Below are 21537 nucleotides of genomic sequence, written 5' to 3' on the forward strand. Positions count from 1 at the left end.
CACTGTAGGGTGTTCTTGAAGTGAGGTTGGTTGTTACATACCAAGTAAGGAGGGCGGTTTGTTTAAGCAGACAGTCTCTTCCACTTTTGCAATGTTTTACATACAAACACATGCACGCCACTGGGCAACAATAGGAGTTAAACTGAACTCTTCACTGCTGGACTGAACTGCCAAAGTGTCAGTAAGCAGATATCATTTTAACATGATCAGCAATCTGAAATGCATACAAACTACTACAGATCACATCACAGATTAACATGAAGGAACCATGAACTCTGCATCTCTGGTCAATGTAATGTAGTAAACCCTTCTTTTGCCACCTAGTGGACATATGAGGCAGCACAACTAAAATACAGAGGAGCAAACACATTAATGCTGCTTTGTAATAACTACTATGCAAGACAATACAACTGAGAAATACACTGATCTTTTTTTGTACAGGGTTATTTTTATTTCCTATCAAACAGTCGAGATTGAAAGCATTCAATGAAAAGGGTTGATGCGCTCACTGTTAGTCATTCCAGGAAAAGAAATGAATTAAAGACTACAACAAGGAAAGAAAGAGAAGCTGGTCCTAATGATGCCTTAACATTAGTTTCCCCTGGTAACAGCACTTTACTCTTGTACCTGAAAAACGTAACACTTTATCTAACCACTAATCTTGATTTATAATCTCTGCAATATATAGATTCAGATTTGTATATACAGTGATCCTTACCCTACCAAAATACCCAGCATTCTCCATTAGAGCAAGGAAGCACAAGTAACAGGTTCTTTTACAATATACATTCATTCATTTGATACAATATAAATCGGCCTATGCAACTCTGCATACAGTACAATATATTTAAAACAGCTGAGAAATATTTACTTGGAATCACATGGTCATTCTCAAGAAAACAGTTCTTGAAATTACTCAAAGAGAAGAGAAAATGACTAATAAAAAGGCAGAAGAAACTGAATGACAGCATTATTTTGTATAACGAGAGGACTGCTGGCACCGTGTACAGGACTCATGTCTCTAAAACATGGTTGAATGTCTAGAGGGAAAGTCTTCAGTGGACAGGTAGAGTTTAATACTTTGATAGCACACTTCCTGAAAATTGAAAATGAACCATCCTTTGAGAATGAATACTGAAATGTTTGAATGACTCTCCCACTCTTCTACACCGCTCGCGCTCGCTCTCTCTCTCTCTCTCTCACACACACACACACACACACACACACACACACACACACACATACACACAAATGAAGTTGGAATGTTCAACTTAAAAGGTAAAACACAGCAGAGTATAATTGGCAACCAGTCATTGTGTGTTTTGGTCAGGTGAGAGGCAAATCTTCATTGTGATCATTGTATTACAACATCACAGGATTAATTAAGGAAAAATGAACAGCAAGAAAACACACACACACACACACCTGACTTGGTCTGTTGCCTCAAACCATGGAATGGATTGTGGATTAATGAAAGAACATTATGGCACAGAGGGAGGGATATTGGCGAACTCACATTACCAAACAAAACAAATGACATGGATTTACACAGAGGCGTCCTGCTCTGAGGAAACATGAGGTGAAAGATGAAGACACTGCATCTCTGAAGCTCACAGAAACTAATCCTATCTTGATGATAATCGTTATCCTTACGGAAGAAATACTGCCTTATTAAGAACTTGCATCAGTTCTTCACCAGTTATCATTAAGCACACACACACACACACCGTTTGTGAGTACTTGTACTTGGTTGGACAAAAGTGGTCACAACACATCCCTGGTATTTTGGCATGTTTTTTTTTGTTTACAGCTAGTGTTCTATCGTTTTGATTTAGGCACCAAACATCATTGCACTTTAATGTTTACAAAATAAAAATGAACAGCAAAAGAAAACACAAAACTAAAATCTGTATGTATGTGATGATCAGTGTGAGTGACCAGCACCAACATGGCGGCCTTCAGGGGCTGGAGATGTTTTCGGACGTACCGGACGTACTTATGTCCTTTAGGACAAGTGAAGTAGAGCAGCTAAGCAAAGAAAGTGGATGGACCTCTCTCACTCGCATCATTACTTACACACACACGCACACATACTCTCTGTCTGTCTGTCTCTCTCTCACACACACACACACACACACACACACACACACACACACACACACACACACACACACACGGTGGAAAGTGCTCATGGGAAGTCTACAATACAAGCGGACACTGCTACAGGGCTGCTTGAGAGGAAATAAAACGGAACAAAAACGACGAAGGAGGCACATGCTGAGAACACACACGCACGAAGAACCGCTCATGGAACATGGAACTCAAACACAAGGCGAGAGAGTATGGCGGGTTTAACTTTGGCACCCATACACAGCCTATTAAAAGCGAACAGAGTGAAAACAGCGATTAGATGATTGGTTTTGGAGGAGCACGTCTCTGCTAAAAGCAGATTTAACCTGTTTTCGTTTCGTCCCGTGCGGCGTGTTTGGCGTGTGCTTGGAGCATCACGGCTGTGAGCGCGTCTGAGCAGTTCCTGGTAGTTCTGGGTCCTGGTCTGCTGTGAATGAGTGTGTTGGTGAGGCAGAAGCATCCAGGTGATGTCCGGCCCTCCGGAGAGGAGTCCTTAAAGAGATGGTGGTGTGGCAGGTAGGGGTGGGTGAGGAATAGGACATTGGTCCTTCGTAATCCATCAAAAGACAAAGCTTAAGCCCTCAGACTGTGCAACTCCTGAAGGCATAAGTCCACTGCCTGCTCCCATAACAGAAATAAAATAAAAAAAACGAACTAATTAACCCCTCTTACCTGGCTCAAATGCTACATTAATAAGGATAAAAGACTGATTTATTTTCTTTCTAATCTCCTACGTTGTTTTTTTCTTTTAGAAAATATGATTTCACTTGATTCATTTCAAATCCTTTGAAGTGTCAGGGTAAGTGGGAGGTAACTGGGGGTAAGTGGGGGGTAACTGTGAGGCGTTTCAGCTTTGAGTCTCGTCCTTAGAGGCTCCCTCTTGCGTCTGGCTTGGACCTGTTTAGGGGAGTGAGGTGGGGTGGGGGGTGGGGTTGGTGAGATGGGGGAGGTCAAAGTGAGTTCTTTAGGACCTAATGCCAACATTTTTAAAGCTGCAGTTATTACTTGTTTAAAAGCAATGGAATGCTAATGTAACTTAAGTGTTACGTAGATGCACGTGTAGACAAAGGAAACATGGAGGAGCAATGTAAAAGTAAACTGTGAATATCTGAAGATCTACAAATGACATCCAGGGGGCGCCATGCAAATAGTACGCAGAGAGGAGTGCTAATGTTAAAACTGTTGCATGTACAGTACTTATATGTGAGGAGGTTCAGCATGTTTGTCCTGAAACAGCATCCCCATCCTCCCTAATTCATTTCAATAAAAAAAAAAATGAAAAGCACCTCAGAAGTTTTGGAAAAGACTATCTTGCATTCCTCTAGGTAGCGACATCCATTACATACAGTTTCTATCAATATCTCCAATCCAATTCTGACCGATACTCGGTACAAACCGCTCAAACACAGAACCTCAACGAACCACACGTGCAAGTAGCTGTCCCTCCAAGACAAGCACATGTTAGATGACTCATGGACGTTTGGCAGATGAGACATCCTTACCTTACTCTTTACATCCTGTGCGAGCCCAGAACAATATGACAACAATGCAAAACAAAATCAACCCGTGGGAAAATAAATAATATGAAATTCATGTGGCCTAGGATATGGACAAGCAAAATAATTCAAAATAATATAACACAATATAGAAGTAAATGAAAAGTGCCCAAATAAATGAAGTAATATCAAATGAACTTTTTGAAAGTATACATACATATACTTTTTAAATGCTGATTCCACACATTATTCTAATGAACTGTTGTCAACTGTGTGTGTTTAATCTTGAGTATGACAAAAGCATTCAAGATCAGCTTTAAATATGTGAACTTCAAATAACATGCGACAGAGTAACCAGCATTAGCAAATACCTCATGCAGACTGTACTAACAGAAGTTCTCGATAGTTTCAAAGAATGAAAAGTGAACAGGAAAGTCTACAGGTGGCAGTAGAGGAGAGGAGAGAGGCGAGAGGAGAGAGGAGAAAGAGAGGGAAAGGGAAGGAAAGGAAAGGAAAGAAAAAAAGAGAGAAAGGTCTTAGTTTAAAGCAGTCAGAAAAAACAGCACCGAGAGAGATATTCTAAAAGAGGGAGATTCCAATCTGCGGTTGAAAACATGTAAGGGTTGGTAGGTCTTCAATAGAATACCAGTGGCTGAACAAGCCTGAACAAGCTCCTATAAAAAACGAAGAGTTTTCGTCAGAACATGTAGCAAGATTGCAGGCATCAACTTCCCCACTCTCTCTTACACCTACTCCAACAGAGTGGCAAAGAAGGCCGGTTCTTCTATTGCAGCTGACCCCAGCCATCCCCTGTCCTGCCAGTTTAAGCTATTCCCCTAAGGCCGTAGGTACTCCATAGCCAGATGCAGGTCCAATAGACTCAGAAACTCTTTTATCCCGACTTCCATTTCCATTTTAAACAGTCTGCCAGAACTGTTTTAACTATATTTATTTATTTATTAATTATTGTGTTTTAGATACTGAGGGTATTTTATGTTTTTATGTATTGTTGTGTGTCTTGTCCTTATGTCTGTCTGCTGGCTGTGCAAATAATTGCCCCTCGGGGACAATAAAGTTACCCTGACCTTGACCTATTTGGTGGAAACAATTGGCTTCATCTCAATTACACTTTCTCTGTGACAATCTTTGACATCTTATGCATAGCTAGCATATTATGGTGACACCTGCTAATATGAAAGAATGGCCATTTTATGACAAGTGATAGTTAGAGGTGCTGCAACAGACAGTGTCTCCACATTTATCGATCCCATTTACTCAAACTACAGTAGTATCCTAACAAAAATGCACATTATGCTGCATTATATGTCAGTTCTTTGATTTGACTTTAACACCTCTAAGGTGGATATAAACATAGCCTGACTTGCTAATCGTCTGTGGCAGTCTGGATTTTAATGAGGGAATATGGCATGAGTGCGAGTGGCGTTGGTAACAAACATCACACACCAAAATAATCAACATAGAACAGAAGAATAGAAATAGAGAAAAGGAAAATTTTAAAAAGACAACTGACTGAACAAGACAAATCTCCAGCTCATCTCTTCTATTGTACCACGAGAATAACTGACGCAGAAATACTGGGTGACTACCATCAGAGAACTGATACTACTAGCTCACAGTGATAAGGCCCTTTTGCACTGTAGGGACTTTTTGCAGTTCCTCCTTTTTTTTCTGCAAATTCGGACAGCATGGAATTGGGGATTAAAGAGTTCCTCTGACCACAGTTCCTATAACTATTTTGGGGTAGGGTCTTTTCACTGTCTAGGAACCATGACTGATGTGCATGCCAAGAAAGCGCCATTTTTAATATTGCGGTCAATATAATTCAGCTCCTGTTTAAATTTCCTTAAAATAAAACTTCATGAGAAGGCTGCAGAGACTGACTACTGTCACGCAACAAATGCCTTCTGGACAGATGAGAATGTTTTTTAATAACAATGCGGATTCTTTTTTTTTTTTAAATGCTCCTGATAACATGAGCTTCTAGTTTGTCAATAAACTTCAGTAGCTGGTAATTAAATAGCAATGCTGTCAGTTGGATTACTTTATGTTCATATAATAATTGGGCTACTAATGTGTGTCATCTCAGAGTTCCTACTGTGTCCGAATGCAAATACAAAAAAATGCCCTAGGAACTGTGTAGTTCTAGGGGTAGCCTCTCCATTTAGTAGTTAGTAGAACTGTGTTATTAGAACTGTTGGGTCCGACTGTGCCTATACATGTAGGTAGATGTGTCTGAAGTTAATGCTAGTTAGGCGAATGCGCCAATAGATGTGTCTGAAGTTAATGCTAGTTAGCCGAATGCACCAATAGATGTGTCTGAAGTTAATGCTAGTTAGCCGAATGCGCCTACAGATGTGCCTGAAGTTAATGCTAGTTAGCTGTTATATTCTCACAGATGGGAATATTTCTTAGATTGACATCTCCCCCTTTTACAACATCTCTGCCCCCTTTCCCCAAATTCTGCATCTGAAAATGAGCCATTTCCCAAACACAGATTAGCACCTGAATTAATTGTTATTAGGATATATTGCAGCTACTATCAAATAAAACAACCACCTGAATTGTGTAAAAAACTAGAATGACAGAAAAAGTTTACTTTTATTTTGTTTTACAAAATGAAAAAAGAAGATAAAGCAAAACACACACACACACACACACACACACACACACACACACACACACACACACACACACACACACACACACACACACACAGTGCTAAGGTGAAATGTACCTTGGGTAGTGTTCCTCTCATTCAGTAGCTTGGTCTGGCTGTTGGGTAAGATCTTAATCTCGGGGGGATCGGGACTCTGGCCGATGCGTGACGCCCTCAGGGCGTTCAGGTACTGCAGACGCGTCACCTGTGGGGGCGGGTGGCAGGGAGAAGAGATGCCGATGTCACAAGGTCAAACAGTCACAACATCATACAGACCTGTGTGGGTCCTTACTGTGAGGTCATTTATAGTATTTCTTTTCCAAAATAACTTTTTCAACAACTAACAAAACACCATTTACATTCAAACACACACAGACACACAATGCCACCATAAGAATTTCTGAATGCAGCCCTAAAAGCGGGCTAAGGTCATGACCTCTTAACCTCTTGACCTTACCCTGATGATCTGCAGGTCGGTGAGTGCGCGCACCGTGTAGTCGGGGCAGTAGCTGGAGGGGCTGGCGGCCTCACCCAGCTCAAACGGGTCCCGTGGAGAGCAGCGCTGGGTGGACACTGGAGACTGGGGCACTGGGGGCAGAGGAGAGCGGGCAGAGGGGGCATTACTCGGGGCAAATGGCCACAAGGTTAAAAAGGTGAGAACACTGCGTGGAAAGGTCACGATTCAGGGGCTAGAGACCTTCACTTTAACATGGTCATTTCTGTTATTGTTATTGAACTATTGTTAGTAAGTTTGCGGCGTCCTTTTTGCCTAGGAAATAAACCCCCTTGTCAAAGGCTTTTCCTGCTGGGTTCTGCTCTCTGATTGGCTAGTGCTCGTCACATTCACTCGTCGGTTTGTCAGAGGTAAGAATGCTGATCAAGTTGAGCCAAGTAAAGTTGGGTTTTGGCAGAATGCAGGTGGGAAAAAAAAAAACAGTTAAAACTTCTGCTGTCCTTCCTACTGTTGTGTCTAATGCACCACCAGTGACAGCTGAAAGGTAGAAGCAGGCTATCTGACAAAAGCTCTGCCTGCTTTTAGATTACATTTAGATACATTCTAATTCAGTTCAGTTCAGTTCAGTTCAGTTTAGTTTAATTTATTTAATTTAATTTATTGTCCCAAAGGGAAACTTGTCTCGCAGTCAGGTAAACATAAATCGCACAAAGATACACAGACACAAAATGGGGGAAAAAAGACACAGGTTAATATAAGTTAAGAAACTGTCTTATCTATCAATGTTTCTGACAGATGGTCATCAGAAAAATGTATGTGCAGTAAAGCAAAATTGTGCAAATTGAGCAGGCATATTGCACTCGGAATAAAAGAGTTTTCTGTCCTATTGGACTTCTAATTGAAAACAAAGCCACTGAACTGATGTTGTTGTTAACAGCCGCTGACGTGACAGTCAGTTCTCATGTTCCCATGGCGAGCTAGTTAACAAAAGGAACAATGCCCTCACACATGGAATGCAATGAGGCCTTCATGTTAATCTGTGGATCTGAAAAGTATACAAGGCAAGGCAAAACAGGCAAAAAAAGGATAAGGTATACTTCAAATGTGAAATTAAATACATATACACATGCATTTTAAAGCAACGGTTTGCAGGAACGTCTTTCTTTAAAATCTGAACTGACGCAGAATCCTCCATCAACAGTACAAGCTGCATCTAAACAAAGGGCTATTTATCACAAACACATGCATTCTCTTGGCTCACCTGAAGAGGGCGCTGTGAGTGCAGACACACCGTAGTAGGTGAAAGCTCCATTCTCAAACTTCAGGCCCTCTTTGCCAATTTCCACCTCAACCCGGCCCTTAACAACCATCAAACAGAGGACAAAACAGTGACTAATCAATACAAAAATGTTAAACCCAGCTTGGCAACTGATTTCCTTCCTTCCTGAAGTCCTCATATATTCATACCTATGCTCACAATGTTTGACTCTAGGCACTACAGAGCAAACAAATTATTAAAATGAATGATATTAGGACATCAGGATAGCATAATACTTGGGCTAACAGATATGAAACACAGTGAAAATACACAACCGTGTTAAATTGCTTAAATGTTATTATATTGCTGTAAGTCTGTTTAGATAAACACGTATGCCAAATTAATTAATGTAAATGTAAACATCAACTGAATGTGACTTCACATTGTAATAGACGTGTATTTACTACGGTGTACATATCAGGTGAATTCTAGAGCCAGGTTCTCTGTATAGACCCTTTGAACGACATAAACAAACATGAGCTAACGGTAACTTCGGGACAAACAAAAGTGAAAAAAGTCGACTTTTTGTACAGCATTACGCTAAATATTTATTTTCATTTCAAAGTATCTGCTTTGGTTTTGAACATTTCAACCGGAAACCCTCATGCTTTAGCTAACATCATATGGTCCTACAGAACTTTCCCCAAAAATTCTACCTTCATGTCCAGTACATGGCTTGCATTTTCAAAGCAGTGTTCTGTACACTGAGCCAACTCAAAACACTGTGGCTAATAGCCTGATAATTAGCCACTGGCTATGTTACAAATCAGTATGGTTGCCACGGAAACATTAATGAGGATGGCGCCAGTTGGCAATGGCCCTTGTAATGTAACTGACATATGTACGTCACTTAGACAAAGGAAGGTTCTCCGCACTTCTGCCGTTTGGCGAAGGAGAGGGACGCCGGTGCAGCTCAGATGTCTTCTTAATTTTTTATTTACTTAAAGGTGCAAAACATCATCGACTGATCAATGACAGTCAATGATGTTTTGCACCTTTAATAAAAAATTAAGAAGACATCTGAGCTACACCGGCGTCCCTCTCCTTCTCTTTGAATAAATATAAACATAGTTACACTGACTCGTGTTTACCTGCAGCAAGAGGATGAAGTAGTCCACAGGGTGGTTGCGGGTGTAGAGGTAGTGGTCAGGGCTCAGGCGGTTCGAGGGGTCGAAATGGACCTCCTGGTTAACGCTGGGGTGGCGCAGTAAGTGCAGCAGGACCTTCTCAGACATACGCAGCGGGCTGAAGTGCTCCACCTCTGCACACACCAGCGGTCTTTCAGTTAGCAGACTAGCAGTGCACATGCACAGGGTGACAGGCACACACACAGGCAGGCAGCTAGATACATTATTGTCCTTCTCTGAACAGTTTTGTAGAGACGGCACATCTCTCCCACTTTCACTCACGCAACCAGGGATCTTGCAATTTCGCACACAGGGATATAAAAGGCAGGCAGACACACACACACACACACACACACAAGACAAACAAACACACACACACACACACACCTCTGGAGAGGAATCGGTGTGTGGCGAGCAGCAGCTGTGGGGAGGTGCGGATCTTGGGCTCTCCTCCCTCTGGCGTCTTAAACAGGGAGAACTCCTCACTGAGGCTCCGTGGCTCCAGAGGGATCTCCAGAGGGGGCATCGGACGCTTCACCTTCAGCTCCACTGGGTGTGTGAGTGTGTGTGTGTGTGTGTGTGTGTGTGTGTGTGTGCAGTCGAGAGAAAGAGAAAGACAGAGCGAGAGACAAAGAGAGAAATAAAGTGTGTTTGTATGAAAGAGAAAGAGTGAGAGAGAGACAAAGAAAGAGTATGAGTGTGAGTCAGAAAATGAGAAAATAGGAGAAAGAGTGTGTGTGTGTGTGTGTGTGTGGAGAAAGAGAGTGTTTGTGTGTGTGTGTGTGAGAGAAAGAGTGTTGTGTGTGTGTGTGGAGAAAGAGTGTTTGTGTGTATGTGGAGAAAGAGTGTTTGTGTGTATGTGTAAGAGTGTTTGTGTGTATGTGTAAGAGAGAGAGAGAGAGAGAGAGAGAGAGAGAGAGTGTTTGTGTGTGTGTGTGAGAGAGAGAGAGAGAGAGAGAGAGAGAGAGAGAGAGAGTGAGAGTGAGTGAGATTGTGTGTGTGTGGCAAGAGAAAAAATCAACAGAGAATGAGAACCTTGTCTGACTGGCAATAAAAAAAATGTACTATGTGCTCCCTACCCAACCCTACCATGCATGTGTTACCATAAAAACATTTAAATAAACATGATGTAGCAAATGTGTGTGAGTGAAGACACAGAAGTTCCACAATGAAAGAATGAAAGATAAACAACTTCCATGCCTCCCCTGCATTTTCTCACACACATACAGCTTACTGTAGCCAACACACACACACAGCTTACTGTAGCCATCAGACTCGTCCAGGATCTCTGACTTGATGATCTCCTCAATAACGTCCTCCAGAGTGACCAGGCCCAGCACCTCATAAAAGGGGTCCCCCTCTCCTTCGTTGTTTACTTTCTGCACGATGGCCAAGTGAGAGTTTCCTGAGGGTGGAATGGCAACAGACATATTAAGCACACTGCTGCCTGTGCACAGTAACATTTCCCATCTGTAACAATATATTATTATTCAGTTATGCGTAACTTCAATCAAAGGTACCTTTCTTAAACTCCTCGAGCATGGCGTCCAGTTTAGTGTCATTGAAGACAAAATGCAGAGGGTGGTTGTAGAACTTGGTGATGGTGGTGATAGGGGTACAGTCGTCGGGGTCAACCAAGGCCAAGTCCTTCACGTACAGGATCTCGATGATGTTGGATCGCTCTTCCTCGTACACCGGCACCCGTGTGTAGCCGCTCTGCATGATTTCCGACATGGTACCGAAGTCCAGCACGGTAGTAGAAGGAAGCATGAAGCATTCTTTGAGCGGAGTAAGGATGTCCTCCACAGTTTTGGTTCGAAGAGCCCCGCGACTGAACTCATCTTTGACAAATTCATTGTATGGGTCGTTCACGTTCGTCCTGATCATCTCCATGATCTTCTCCCGCAAGCCGTACACGCTGATGTCGCGTCGGAGGGCCAGGTCCAGCAGAAGCCCGAGGGGGCACGAGAGTGGACATGTCACGATCATGCAAACCTGCGCAAGCCACGTCAGGCCCGGTGCGAGCTGGAACCCGTAACTGGAGCATATCACGTGCGGCAGCACTTCTGCTAACAGGAAGATGAGAATAGCGCTAGTAAACACCGCGGGCGCGATTGACCCCAGGGCCCGGTAGAACAGCACGCCGATAACGGAATGGCCCACAGAAGAAATAAACAAGAGCGAGCACAGCAGGAAGTTCCCTCTCCTGCGGACAGGCTCGAGGCGTTTCGCGGTTCGTTTCTCCTTCTCAGAACCACAACTGTGCAGCACATAAAGCTCAAGTGGGTCGAGCCACAACAAACTGATGTTGAGACTCCTAAGTATCGCACAAGCAGCTAGAATAAGTACTATTATTATCGCCACTCCCCACGCTGGAATGTAGTCAGGAGGCAACTGGGGGTCGGTCAGGATACGCAACCTGTCGGGAGCAGCTGATGCCCATTTGTGGCCTTGCAAAACGCACAAGTGATGATAAATCAGACTGGCATCCCCTTCCGCGGATGCAGCGGGGATGCTCTTTTCCGCCTGGACCGTTAGCACCCCACTATACTCCTCGTCCAGCCCAAATTCCCCGGAAACCTTGAACGCAGACGAGTTCCGTCGCCTCTCTTGCTCACAAGGATCCACTGCGTCTCCGACGGCACCTGCTTCCCCTCGCGCAGCTCCTGCGAAAGCGACCCACGGCCAAGTCCCATTTAGGTAGGTGCCGAACAATCTGAGCTTGAAACTAGACCCGTAAGGCGCCGAAATGATCCTCTCGCGCATAAACACCTGACCCTGGGGATCTTCCAGTCGGAGCCCCAAAATCTGCGGGGCTTGATGGCTGGACGCGCCGAACCCGAACCCGCAGAGGAACAATATCGTCAACAAGAAACGTAAGCCTGCAGAGCCGACCACCATATTGGAATTGGGCAGCTCGGTTATGTGTCAGTCACGTGACACTGCTCAGCCTTGCAACCACCCACCTACTTTTGGTTAACAAACCAAACAAAAGTTCGCAGTAAACTGGCATGCCGTTATCGCCATGTTGGATCTAAAATGGCACGAACGCACCGGAAAGCACAGAGCATCTTTCGGCTACAAAGATGTTTTTGAGCCACAATGGTTTCAGATTCCGTGCAACCGGAACAACTCATCATCACGTACTGACCAATTGGATTGTGTTGTTGTCGAAAAGCCAATGAGAGAAGGTAAAGCCAAGCGACAAGCCTAAAGTTACCAGCAACGTCGACAGACAAACAACTCTGTTGATTGTCATCAATATTTAAAGGAATGACATTTAGGCCCACGAGTTGGTGCTGGTTAGTCTGTGAATGATCAGAAGTAGGAAACATTTCGCTACAAGTTACACATACAGCCAACTGCTAAATAAGTGATAAATTACGTAAGCATTGTAAGCTAGTCTGTAGGCCGCTGGATCGGTTTCCGAATTAAACTACCCGACTAGGCTATTTGAATTGGGATAATTGATTGATAACTGACAATTGACTAACAGTAATGCATTAAATAACGTATCAAATGCATTCTGGATAGGCCTGATGTTCCTGGAACGATAGACATCTTGGCCTGGCCACTAATAGTTTCTCGCTGTCTATTTTTTTTTTCAATTGCTGAAATTGATATGCACTTCAGAAGTTGCTATGCCCTCATATAGGAGTTTGAAAACTAGCCTAGCCTAAATGAAGCCCCTTAGTGCTCCAGCAAGCTATAGGCAATACCACAAAGCAACTAGTTAAAGAAGCAGACAACAATGTCTGATCCTGTACATGTGGACCCCATTCAACTCGTTGTATTAAAAACATCCATTTGTGAAAACCTGGACAAAAATATTGCTGGCTGGTCGTGGACAGATCATTGATGTAATAACTTCACATGTATGGCATTTTGGATGTATCAGAAGATTAAAATGTCCCACTTTAATCATCTCACCAATTTAAAAGTGGTCTCAATGAGACTCTATCTTGTGTAAAGAGAATGACTGTGGTCAGCCACTGCTGTCTCCTGCCAATACACAGCCATCTCAAGGCTCCTCATCCAATACACTCCCATTGCCCCATCTCAAGGACATCTCTGATAAGCGCAAAACCTGGAGGGGATTCAGACCTGCTACACTGTAACAAAAATTACAGTATTACTGTCTATTACTGTAGAATGGAGCTGGTCTAGTGTGAATAGGCTTTCTGTCTGTGTTTCTGATATCATTACTTCTTAAAACACAATGTCGCAGTCTCCATTACAGGCGGCTAAATATGCTTGGGCACGAAGGTCCCAAGGACTGTGAGGAGCCATGCAGGGTTTGTTAGTGCTGGCCAATGTTTCCCCCAACGACCGTCAAACAACAATTCTAAGAATCATTCCTCACTCTGTGACAAGTTAAACTTAGTGTTGATTTCAAACTGAGATTTTGTACCCACAGTACAATACATATAGGAGGAACACAAGTAAAAAGGATGACAGCAGTTCGATCTCCATAGAGAAATATATCTCAGATTTATTGTCCCTCATTGTCAGAACTCATTAAGTAGTCTTTTATTTATTTATTTATTTATTTATATATATATAAAGGATATATATAAATAAAAAACAGTATGTACACTTTCCTTTCAGTTGAACACTTGTACACCTACAGTACATGTGCTTGCCGAAACATCCTTAACAGTTACTAGAACAAGGAAAACTCAATATTGCTGCTTGCAATACATCAACACAGTGATTCTCATACTCTAACAACCAAACACTTCAAATCCACCATTAAGGAAATGGTCCATACCTAAAAACAAAAGACAAAAACAATAAATAAAACAAAAACCTGGAGAAAAGAACATGTTTTTGAATATTGCATCAGTCCTTACAATAGACAGATAAAACTTTGTCATTGTGGTTCACCCCATGTTTTTCCCAGTCAATAACAAACGGTGTGGATGTGTTTGTTTGTAATCCCTGCTTCAAACCACAGATGAGAGTCAATGGAAGACTAGAATGCTGTGGTTGAGAAGCAGGAGCATGGAGTCCAGGAACGACGATATGGTCTAGTGCCCTCCGGTTCACCATCACTGCTCTGTAGATGAAGACTCAAGATAACTGGCCTGAAAAACATTAACTGGCCTGAAAAACATTAACTGGCCAAATTCTGGGCCAGTGGAAAAAAAGGCCCCATCGCCTGCTGAGTTTTGAAACCCTTCTCTCCCCACCTCCCTGCCGTTTCAGTCTCGGGGGGGGGGGGGGCTCTGCCTAACTCAAGCTGAAAGGGTCAAAAGGTTTTGGAAGATCTCTAAGCTGCTTATTACCAAATTTGGACCGGAGGTGGACCGCCGTCCAGCAGCCGAGAAGAATTTCATTAATTCAGATCAGAGTAAGAGTAACCCCCCCCCCCCCCCCCCCCCCCCTCGCGAGGAGAGGGTAGGGGACCGAGGGGGGTGGGTATGCATGCACAGGTTTCCCTGGGGGAGGAGATTGGAACTATTTGAATTGTGGGGAACAAAAATAAAGTGCAAAAGCCTTTGGCCAACGTGGTCTGACTAACCATTTCCATGTGGTTACTGATTCAAACGCAGTGTTTCTGTAACTTTGGTCATGTTAACACAAGCTCAACATTTTCAGCGGAAAATGTCACTGATCCTTCCCAATGTGCTGGCCCCCAGGTTTGCTGACCAAAACAAAGTGAACTCTGAAGGGAAAGACACGACTAGCGGCATTGTGTGAGTCTATTCGGTACAACTTATTCAGAAAAACATCCAACTTTCTATATTGCTTCTCTTTTACAGAGCCCTTGGAAAGGCAACAACAACCTTCTAGAACATCTCTAGAACCAAATTCCACTAATTGACCATTTAAAATGCTACAAAGACAAATAAATAAGTCAATAGTGACATAAAATAATAATAATAAAAAAAAACAACATTGTATGCCTTGCAAAAGTATATTCCATTGGCTGAATTTTTTTAAACTCTTGAACAATTATGAATGGAAGAACTTTTTTTTTACATGGGAACGATCCCAAACAACCAGGCATGCACAACACTACTTAGCTTATTTAAACATACAATTTGAACAGAACACTTGAGATGATTTGCTACAAAAATAAAACTGAAGGACTGAGAACAAGTGTATGACGGTGCCTAAATATAATAACCATAGATTTCCTCAGGTATGTCAGTGGAGAGGACTGGCCGACTATCATGCTGAAGGGACGTTCAACATGGCCAGGCAGGCAAAGGTCTCTATGCTACATGTACTTAAAGGAAGCCTGACCTCCCTTGTGAGGGAACCTCTATTTAAATCCAGGTCCGCTGTGCCGTTGCCGCTGCTGAGAGGACCCGGCCAGACCTGTGGAGCACGTAAAAAGGGTAACGACGGGGCAGCTGAGGTGATCACGTAGAGCGCTGAGGAGATCTGGGACAGTAGCGGACAGTGGTAGTAGTCTCAGAGTTCTTTTTTTTTTTTTTTTTTTTTTTTTTTTTTCTGTTCACAGTGAAGTTTGTGTGTCACAGCGCGCACCACCAAAGCCACAGTTGTTGACCAGTTCTGGAATGTTCTCTCCCACACGGCCATCCGTGTTCCTCTCGGAGGGAGGCCGCAAAACACGGATGGCGTGTTTTTCTCAGAGAGTTGTCAGTCAAAAATAAATAAAATAAATAAACAAATAAGCAAACACTCACACACACACACACACACACTTCTAGAGAGATCAGTAAAGAAGGTAGTGCTTTGTCAGAGTTCTGCTACAGGTAGATTTGGACAATGGATTAGATTGGTCTTGGTATAGTGACTGCAGAAGAGGTTGTTATCCAGTGACCCTTCCCTCAGTCTCAACTGAACACTCAAACACAAACAAACAAAAAACCCGAATGGAAATGATGTCAAACAGTTAAAGTAACAGTAAAACGTAGAATTATAAAACATACTGAAAGGATGCCCAACAAATAAAATCACTTATGTACAAATTAATTTAGGCAAAATAAATATATTGTAACTCTAAATAAATATTTTGTAGGTATCCTTGAATAAATTATACTTCAAATCTGTAGCATACAAGTTGGTATTTGAAGCCAAAGAGCAGCAACAGCTGCATGACCTTTCACCTCCTAAATCACTTCCTGGGGCATGGAACCAGGAAGTAAGGCTCATCCAGTGAGGTCAAACACACTAATGTACAGTCCATCAGAGCACCATTTCAAATGATGTCTCAGATTTCCTTATATTACATTACACATACGCCCGTCACCCACTTTGGAAGGAGAAAATAATTACGGGGAAATACATACTTCATAAAGCAATGGACAATTCAATTTAGACTCTCGGAGACTTGGATTTTGTTTTTGTGCAGACTCTTTTGAGTGGTCAAAATCCCCCACTCCTGTCAGCTAGTAGGGGTCACACATTTTAAACCCCCTCGCCTGTTTAGAGAACACACAAGACGTGTGAGTGGCCCATGAAATTGAGGTTCATCAAAGTGCATAAGAACTTAAAATATATGAATCTCTACTTCCACATGGGTACAGTGTTTTACATGTTTTCTGCATGCCACACACACACACACACACACACACACATTTACCTGACCGTTGGGAAAATAAGAGGTATATATATATATATATATATATATACAGTGTGTATAGCCAACCCAGTGTGCACCATCTGGGTCAGCTACGAGGCCATTTCTCAAACAGGCCATTCCAGTGAAATGATCATTCCTTGGGCGTGAGGCTGGGCTCCACAGCGCCCCCTCTTGGCTGGACCTGCAGCCACACACACACACAACTATATTTCTAGTCCAGCTCCAGCTGTCATCTCCGCAGGACACAGACATAGAAAAGAGTGAGGGAGGTATGAAAGAGAGACTGAAAGAGGCTGAAGAGGAAAATGAGAAGAAGAAGGGGGGGGGGGGGGGCGCAACACAGTGTCCTCTTCAGAAATGGGATGCAATTCCAGTTGAAACTTCAGTAGTAGGTTGTCTCCATCTTGTGTACACTCTCTCTATGTAGTGCCCACTAACTGCATATGTGTGTCAGTCTTCAGATACGCAAGTGTCCACCAAATCTACTCAGTGTTTACAAACATCATGTCATGTACTCTAGCTCCACCTAGTGGCTATAGGATGAGATGGGGGAGGATGCATGTTTCCATTTGATTGTGTGTATGTGTGTGTGTGTGTGTGTGTGTGTGTGTACGTTTATGTGTTTGTTAGTATGTTTCTAAGACTATGTGCCACTGTAGAACATAAATACAAAGGGTATATGTGTGTGTGCGTGTGTGTATGTTGGTTATCTTTGGATCCTCCTTCCCACCCCGTGTGGCCTGTGTCAGATGGTGCTCTCGGTGTGTGCGTGTGTGAGAAGGTGGCAGAGTGGGTGAGGCAGCTGCGGAGAGTGTGTCGCCTGCGTGCTGCTCGGTCCGTGGCTGTGGCGCCGTCCGGCCATGCAGTTCTGGTTGGAGTTCTGGTTGGAGTTCTGGTTCTGGGCCTGCTGACTGCTGTTCAGCAGCGTGCTCGCCTCGTCCAGGCTGTCGCCACGACGACCTATGGAACCACGGCTCCCAGCTCCGGTCCCCGTCGTCATGGTGATGACGGTGCTGGGGTTGCTGGGTTTGCTGTTGGTGGTCGTCGGGGCGGCAGCAGCGGAGCTGATGGTCTTGATGGTTGCCGTGGAGGCGGTGCTGGTCTTGATGCTAGCCGTGGAGGCGCTGCTGGTCTTGGCAGCGGTGGAGGAGGGGGAGCTGTTGAAGGTGATCTTGGAGGCAGGTGGGGTTGGGGGTGGCAGGGGTGTTTGCGGGGGGTGTGGGTAGTCCAGCGACCGCAGAGCATGGGTGCTCTCTGGGGACTGAGGGGTGCTGTCCAGCCTGGACGCCAGCAGGCCGTTCTGGTACTGGGCGCGGGTCACCTGGGACGTACAGAGTGAAAGAGTGAGTGAGAAACAGTGTCGCCATGGAGACAACGCAGTCCTGGGCTTTGAGCTTGCGCTCTTGTGTGCGTTGACCTTACAGTTTGAGTTTCACTAATGGCAGTAAGCCAACATGGGGTCCTGCTTTAAAGGTTGTATCAGCGATTTCAGGCCCAAACATAAATGATCACATTCATCTAATCTTTCCTGACGATCCGCTAGCTGTCTGCCCCATAAGCAGGACGTCAAAAAAACGTGTCTCTGTAGGCAGCCTAGGCTCCGAGATCTGAACACAACAACAACTGCTACCAACAAGGGTTGGCAACCCACTCAAAGGCAAAATAAAGTGTTTCAACCAATAACCGACGAGATGCACGTTTAGGAGAGTTTTAACTGCACGGGAGGGAGGGGGAGGGAGTACCAAGCTAGCTCTCCGTTTTGTTTGAACGTCAACAGAAGTGACGTATCCCCGCTATCGCTGATACAACCTTTAATTCACACACCTATCTCCCTCAACCTGCACAAAAAACACAGGTGTGTTTACACCTAGTGTGCTTATACGTATACTTGACTAGTCCAGGTGTGTGCTTACCAGTACCTGAATAAACCAGGTGTGTGTGTGTTTGCGTGTGCGGGGGCTCCTACCTTGACGAGCTGCACGTCGCTGAGGATGCGGACACTGAAGTCGGGGGTGTACTGCGGGCAGGGGGCGTTGTTGAGCTGCGTGTTGCTGCCACTGACCGACATGGAATCCACTCGCTCCGTGCAGCTCAGAGACGCCGAGCGGTTCAGACCACTCAGATGGGATGGGCTGCGGAACTCTGGAACCACACACACACATGCACACGTACACACACACACAAACATGTAAGTGCCTCTTCACAGCTTTACTGGCCATGTGTAAAACTTGAAGCCCCCCCCATGCAAAAACACACACAAAAACACACATAATTCATAACACATAAAAACAGGTACACAGACTTACACATACACAAGGGTACATTCACATATTTGCACACACAAATAACCACACACATAAAATTGCAGTAAGCTGACGTGTACATTCATATGGTCTAATGGTGAACAGAATGGCAGATCAACCATATGCACAATGAGACAGGTGATAGGATGAGTGAGCATGGACCAGAGCAGCGAAACAGGTGACCTCCATGGCAGCTACAGTAACTTTGACACGGATCCGGCATTGATCAGGCCCCGATCTGGGGTGCGTTTCCCAAAACCATAGTTGCTAACTTAGTTAGCATGAAGTTAGCAACTTTGTTGGTTGCTAACAGGTTAGCAACTATGGTTCTGGGAAACACACCCCTGGTCCAGACACGGAACCGATCAAGCCTCGATCTGGCCAGAGTTAGTGGCTCTCGGAGGAGAGAGGCGTGAGCATGAGGGCGTGAGTCATAATGCGGGGACAAAGCAGGAAGCACTGAAGCACTTCCAAAAAAACAAAGCTGTGTGTTCATCAGCCACTGATGATTCATCAGGCCAACATGGAGAGAGTGGGCAGTTTGACCAAAGATCACACCGGGGCGCTCTCCACACACACACACACACACACACACACACACACAAACACAAACACAAACACAATCGGCAGGACCTGGAGTGAAATTTTGCCAGCGAGCCAATTGCGGCCTGATCGTCAGTCTGTTGCTGAACGTCAACAAACAAATGCAGCCTCGGGCAGCCGCCAGCCTTGGGCAGCCTCCTGGGCTCGTCCGCAGTGTCAAATACCCAAACATGCCGTGGCGTGTACCCATGCCAACGCCAGCCCCAGTGCCGTAAATATCTTCCACACTGTCATGCCAGGCCAAGCAGGAGAGTCAAAGAGCGCAGGGTTAGTGTTGGCAGCGAGGGCAGTCCGAGATGCTGCCCGAGCTCATCTCAACCCATGCCCGTCTGGCGTCGTCAGGCAGGGAGCCCAAAGCAGGGATCGAGTCGGCATTCGAACTCCGTACACGGAGCTGGCGTTCATCAGACGCTGTGATCTTTGGGTTTTCACACTTTTGGGTTGATAGCTTCTGTAAAAAACTCACAGAGGCGCAGCCATTGTGTCCCAACATGCATGGCGCTGGGCTGAGTTGGGTTGCTAAGTAAGGACTGGTTTGGTTTCTATGAGCATGATGCTGTCTGTGCTCAGGAGGGTCCATGCTGCAGCTTCTGCTGCGGACGTGGAGGGGGGGGGGGTCAGTCTGTGAGAGTGCAAAAATGAACATGATTGGAGCGTTTTAAAGGTGGGGGTAGGGGCCAGGGGCATGAGGTGGGGTAGGGGGCAGGGTATTGGAGGTCTCTAGCATCCAGGCCTCAAAATCTAACGCTGAGCCCTGGCCAGCAAACTTGTCCTTCCTTTCCCTCTGCCAGTTCTCAAGGGCCACCTTACACTCACGCACACACACACACACAAAAACACACACACCTCCCTCTGCCAGTTCTCAAGTGCCACCTTACACTCACGCACACACACACAAACACACACACCTTCCTCTGCCAGTTCTCAAGTGCCAGCTTACACACACACACACACATACACCTCTCCCTCTACCTGTTTTCAAGAACCACCTTACTCTGAACACACACACACATACACACACACACACATTTGAGACGTAATGCTGGCTCAACCTTAATGAATTAGTAACGCGGTGAAGATACCACATGTCAGCAGCAGCAAAAGAGTCCTGATCATGGTGCAGCAACACACACATACACACTCGTCTACACACACTCAGCCATATACACACACACATACACATACACACTCACCTACACACACTCAGCCATATACACACACACACACATACACGCTCACCTACACACACTCAGCCATATACACACACACATACACACTCACCTACACACACTCAGCCATATACACACACATACACACTCACCTACACACACTCAGCCATATACACACACATACACACTCACCTACACACACTCAGCCAAACACAAACTCAGCCATATACATACACACTCACCTACATACACACAGCTAAACACCCTCACCTACACACACTCAGCCATATACACAAACATACACACTCACCTACATATATACAGCCAAACACACTCACCTACACACACTCAGCCACACACACACTCATACACTCTCACCTACACACACACAGCCATACACACATACACAGCCATAGACATTCAACCACACACACAACCATAGACACTCGACCACACACAAAAGCATACATACTCACCTACAGAAACACAGCCATGCACACACATACACAGACATACACACTCAGCCATACACACAGACATACACACTCAGCCATAACACACTCAACCACACACACATGCTTCACTCCCTGCAGTGGTCTAGGAGCTGCAGCCTGTTCTGACCAGGGCTCTAGGGCGTGTGTATGGATGAATGGACTGAAGCTAGTGATTTCAGAGAGGAAGTGAATGAATGGTGTTTGTTGT

The 21537-nt window shown here is 44.6% G+C and overlaps 2 protein-coding genes across 6 annotated transcripts in view; both read right to left on the bottom strand.

Moving 5' to 3' along the window:
- Positions 1 to 428: 428 nt before the first annotated feature.
- On the bottom strand, positions 429 to 12242 carry LOC121679896 (metal transporter CNNM3). Of its 4 annotated transcripts, XM_042058959.1 has the most exons (9): positions 10723 to 12242; positions 10464 to 10607; positions 9590 to 9751; positions 9167 to 9336; positions 8019 to 8115; positions 6761 to 6891; positions 6382 to 6508; positions 3998 to 4062; positions 429 to 3027 (listed from the first exon to the last, which is right to left on the bottom strand). In XM_042058959.1, the coding sequence occupies exons 1-8, from the start codon at positions 12101 to 12103 to the stop codon at positions 4013 to 4015; spliced, it is 2262 nt and encodes a 753-aa protein (XP_041914893.1). In that variant the 5' UTR covers positions 12104 to 12242; the 3' UTR covers positions 429 to 3027; positions 3998 to 4012. The 4 variants fall into 4 exon arrangements, with proteins under 4 accessions (XP_041914893.1, XP_041914891.1, XP_041914892.1 ...); XM_042058957.1 differs by lacking the exon at positions 3998 to 4062; XM_042058958.1 differs by lacking the exon at positions 429 to 3027 and having other exon boundaries at positions 3063 to 4062.
- Positions 12243 to 13743: 1501 nt separating this feature from the next.
- LOC121679895 (metal transporter CNNM4) overlaps positions 13744 to 21537 on the bottom strand; it is a 36453-nt gene continuing 28659 nt past the window's right edge. The window contains exons 7-8 of one of the 2 annotated variants that reach the window (XM_042058954.1): positions 18727 to 18902; positions 13744 to 18081 (exon numbers count right to left, since the gene is read on the bottom strand). In XM_042058954.1, coding sequence (XP_041914888.1) covers positions 17506 to 18081; positions 18727 to 18902 — 752 coding nt within the window. In that variant the 3' untranslated portion in view covers positions 13744 to 17505. The remainder of the gene's footprint in view (positions 18082 to 18726; positions 18903 to 21537) is intronic. The other variant, XM_042058955.1, reaches the window with a different exon arrangement.

The sequence above is a fragment of the Alosa sapidissima genome, chromosome 13, assembly GCF_018492685.1.
Source record: "Alosa sapidissima isolate fAloSap1 chromosome 13, fAloSap1.pri, whole genome shotgun sequence".
In the NCBI taxonomy this organism is placed as follows: Eukaryota; Metazoa; Chordata; class Actinopteri; order Clupeiformes; family Clupeidae; genus Alosa; species Alosa sapidissima.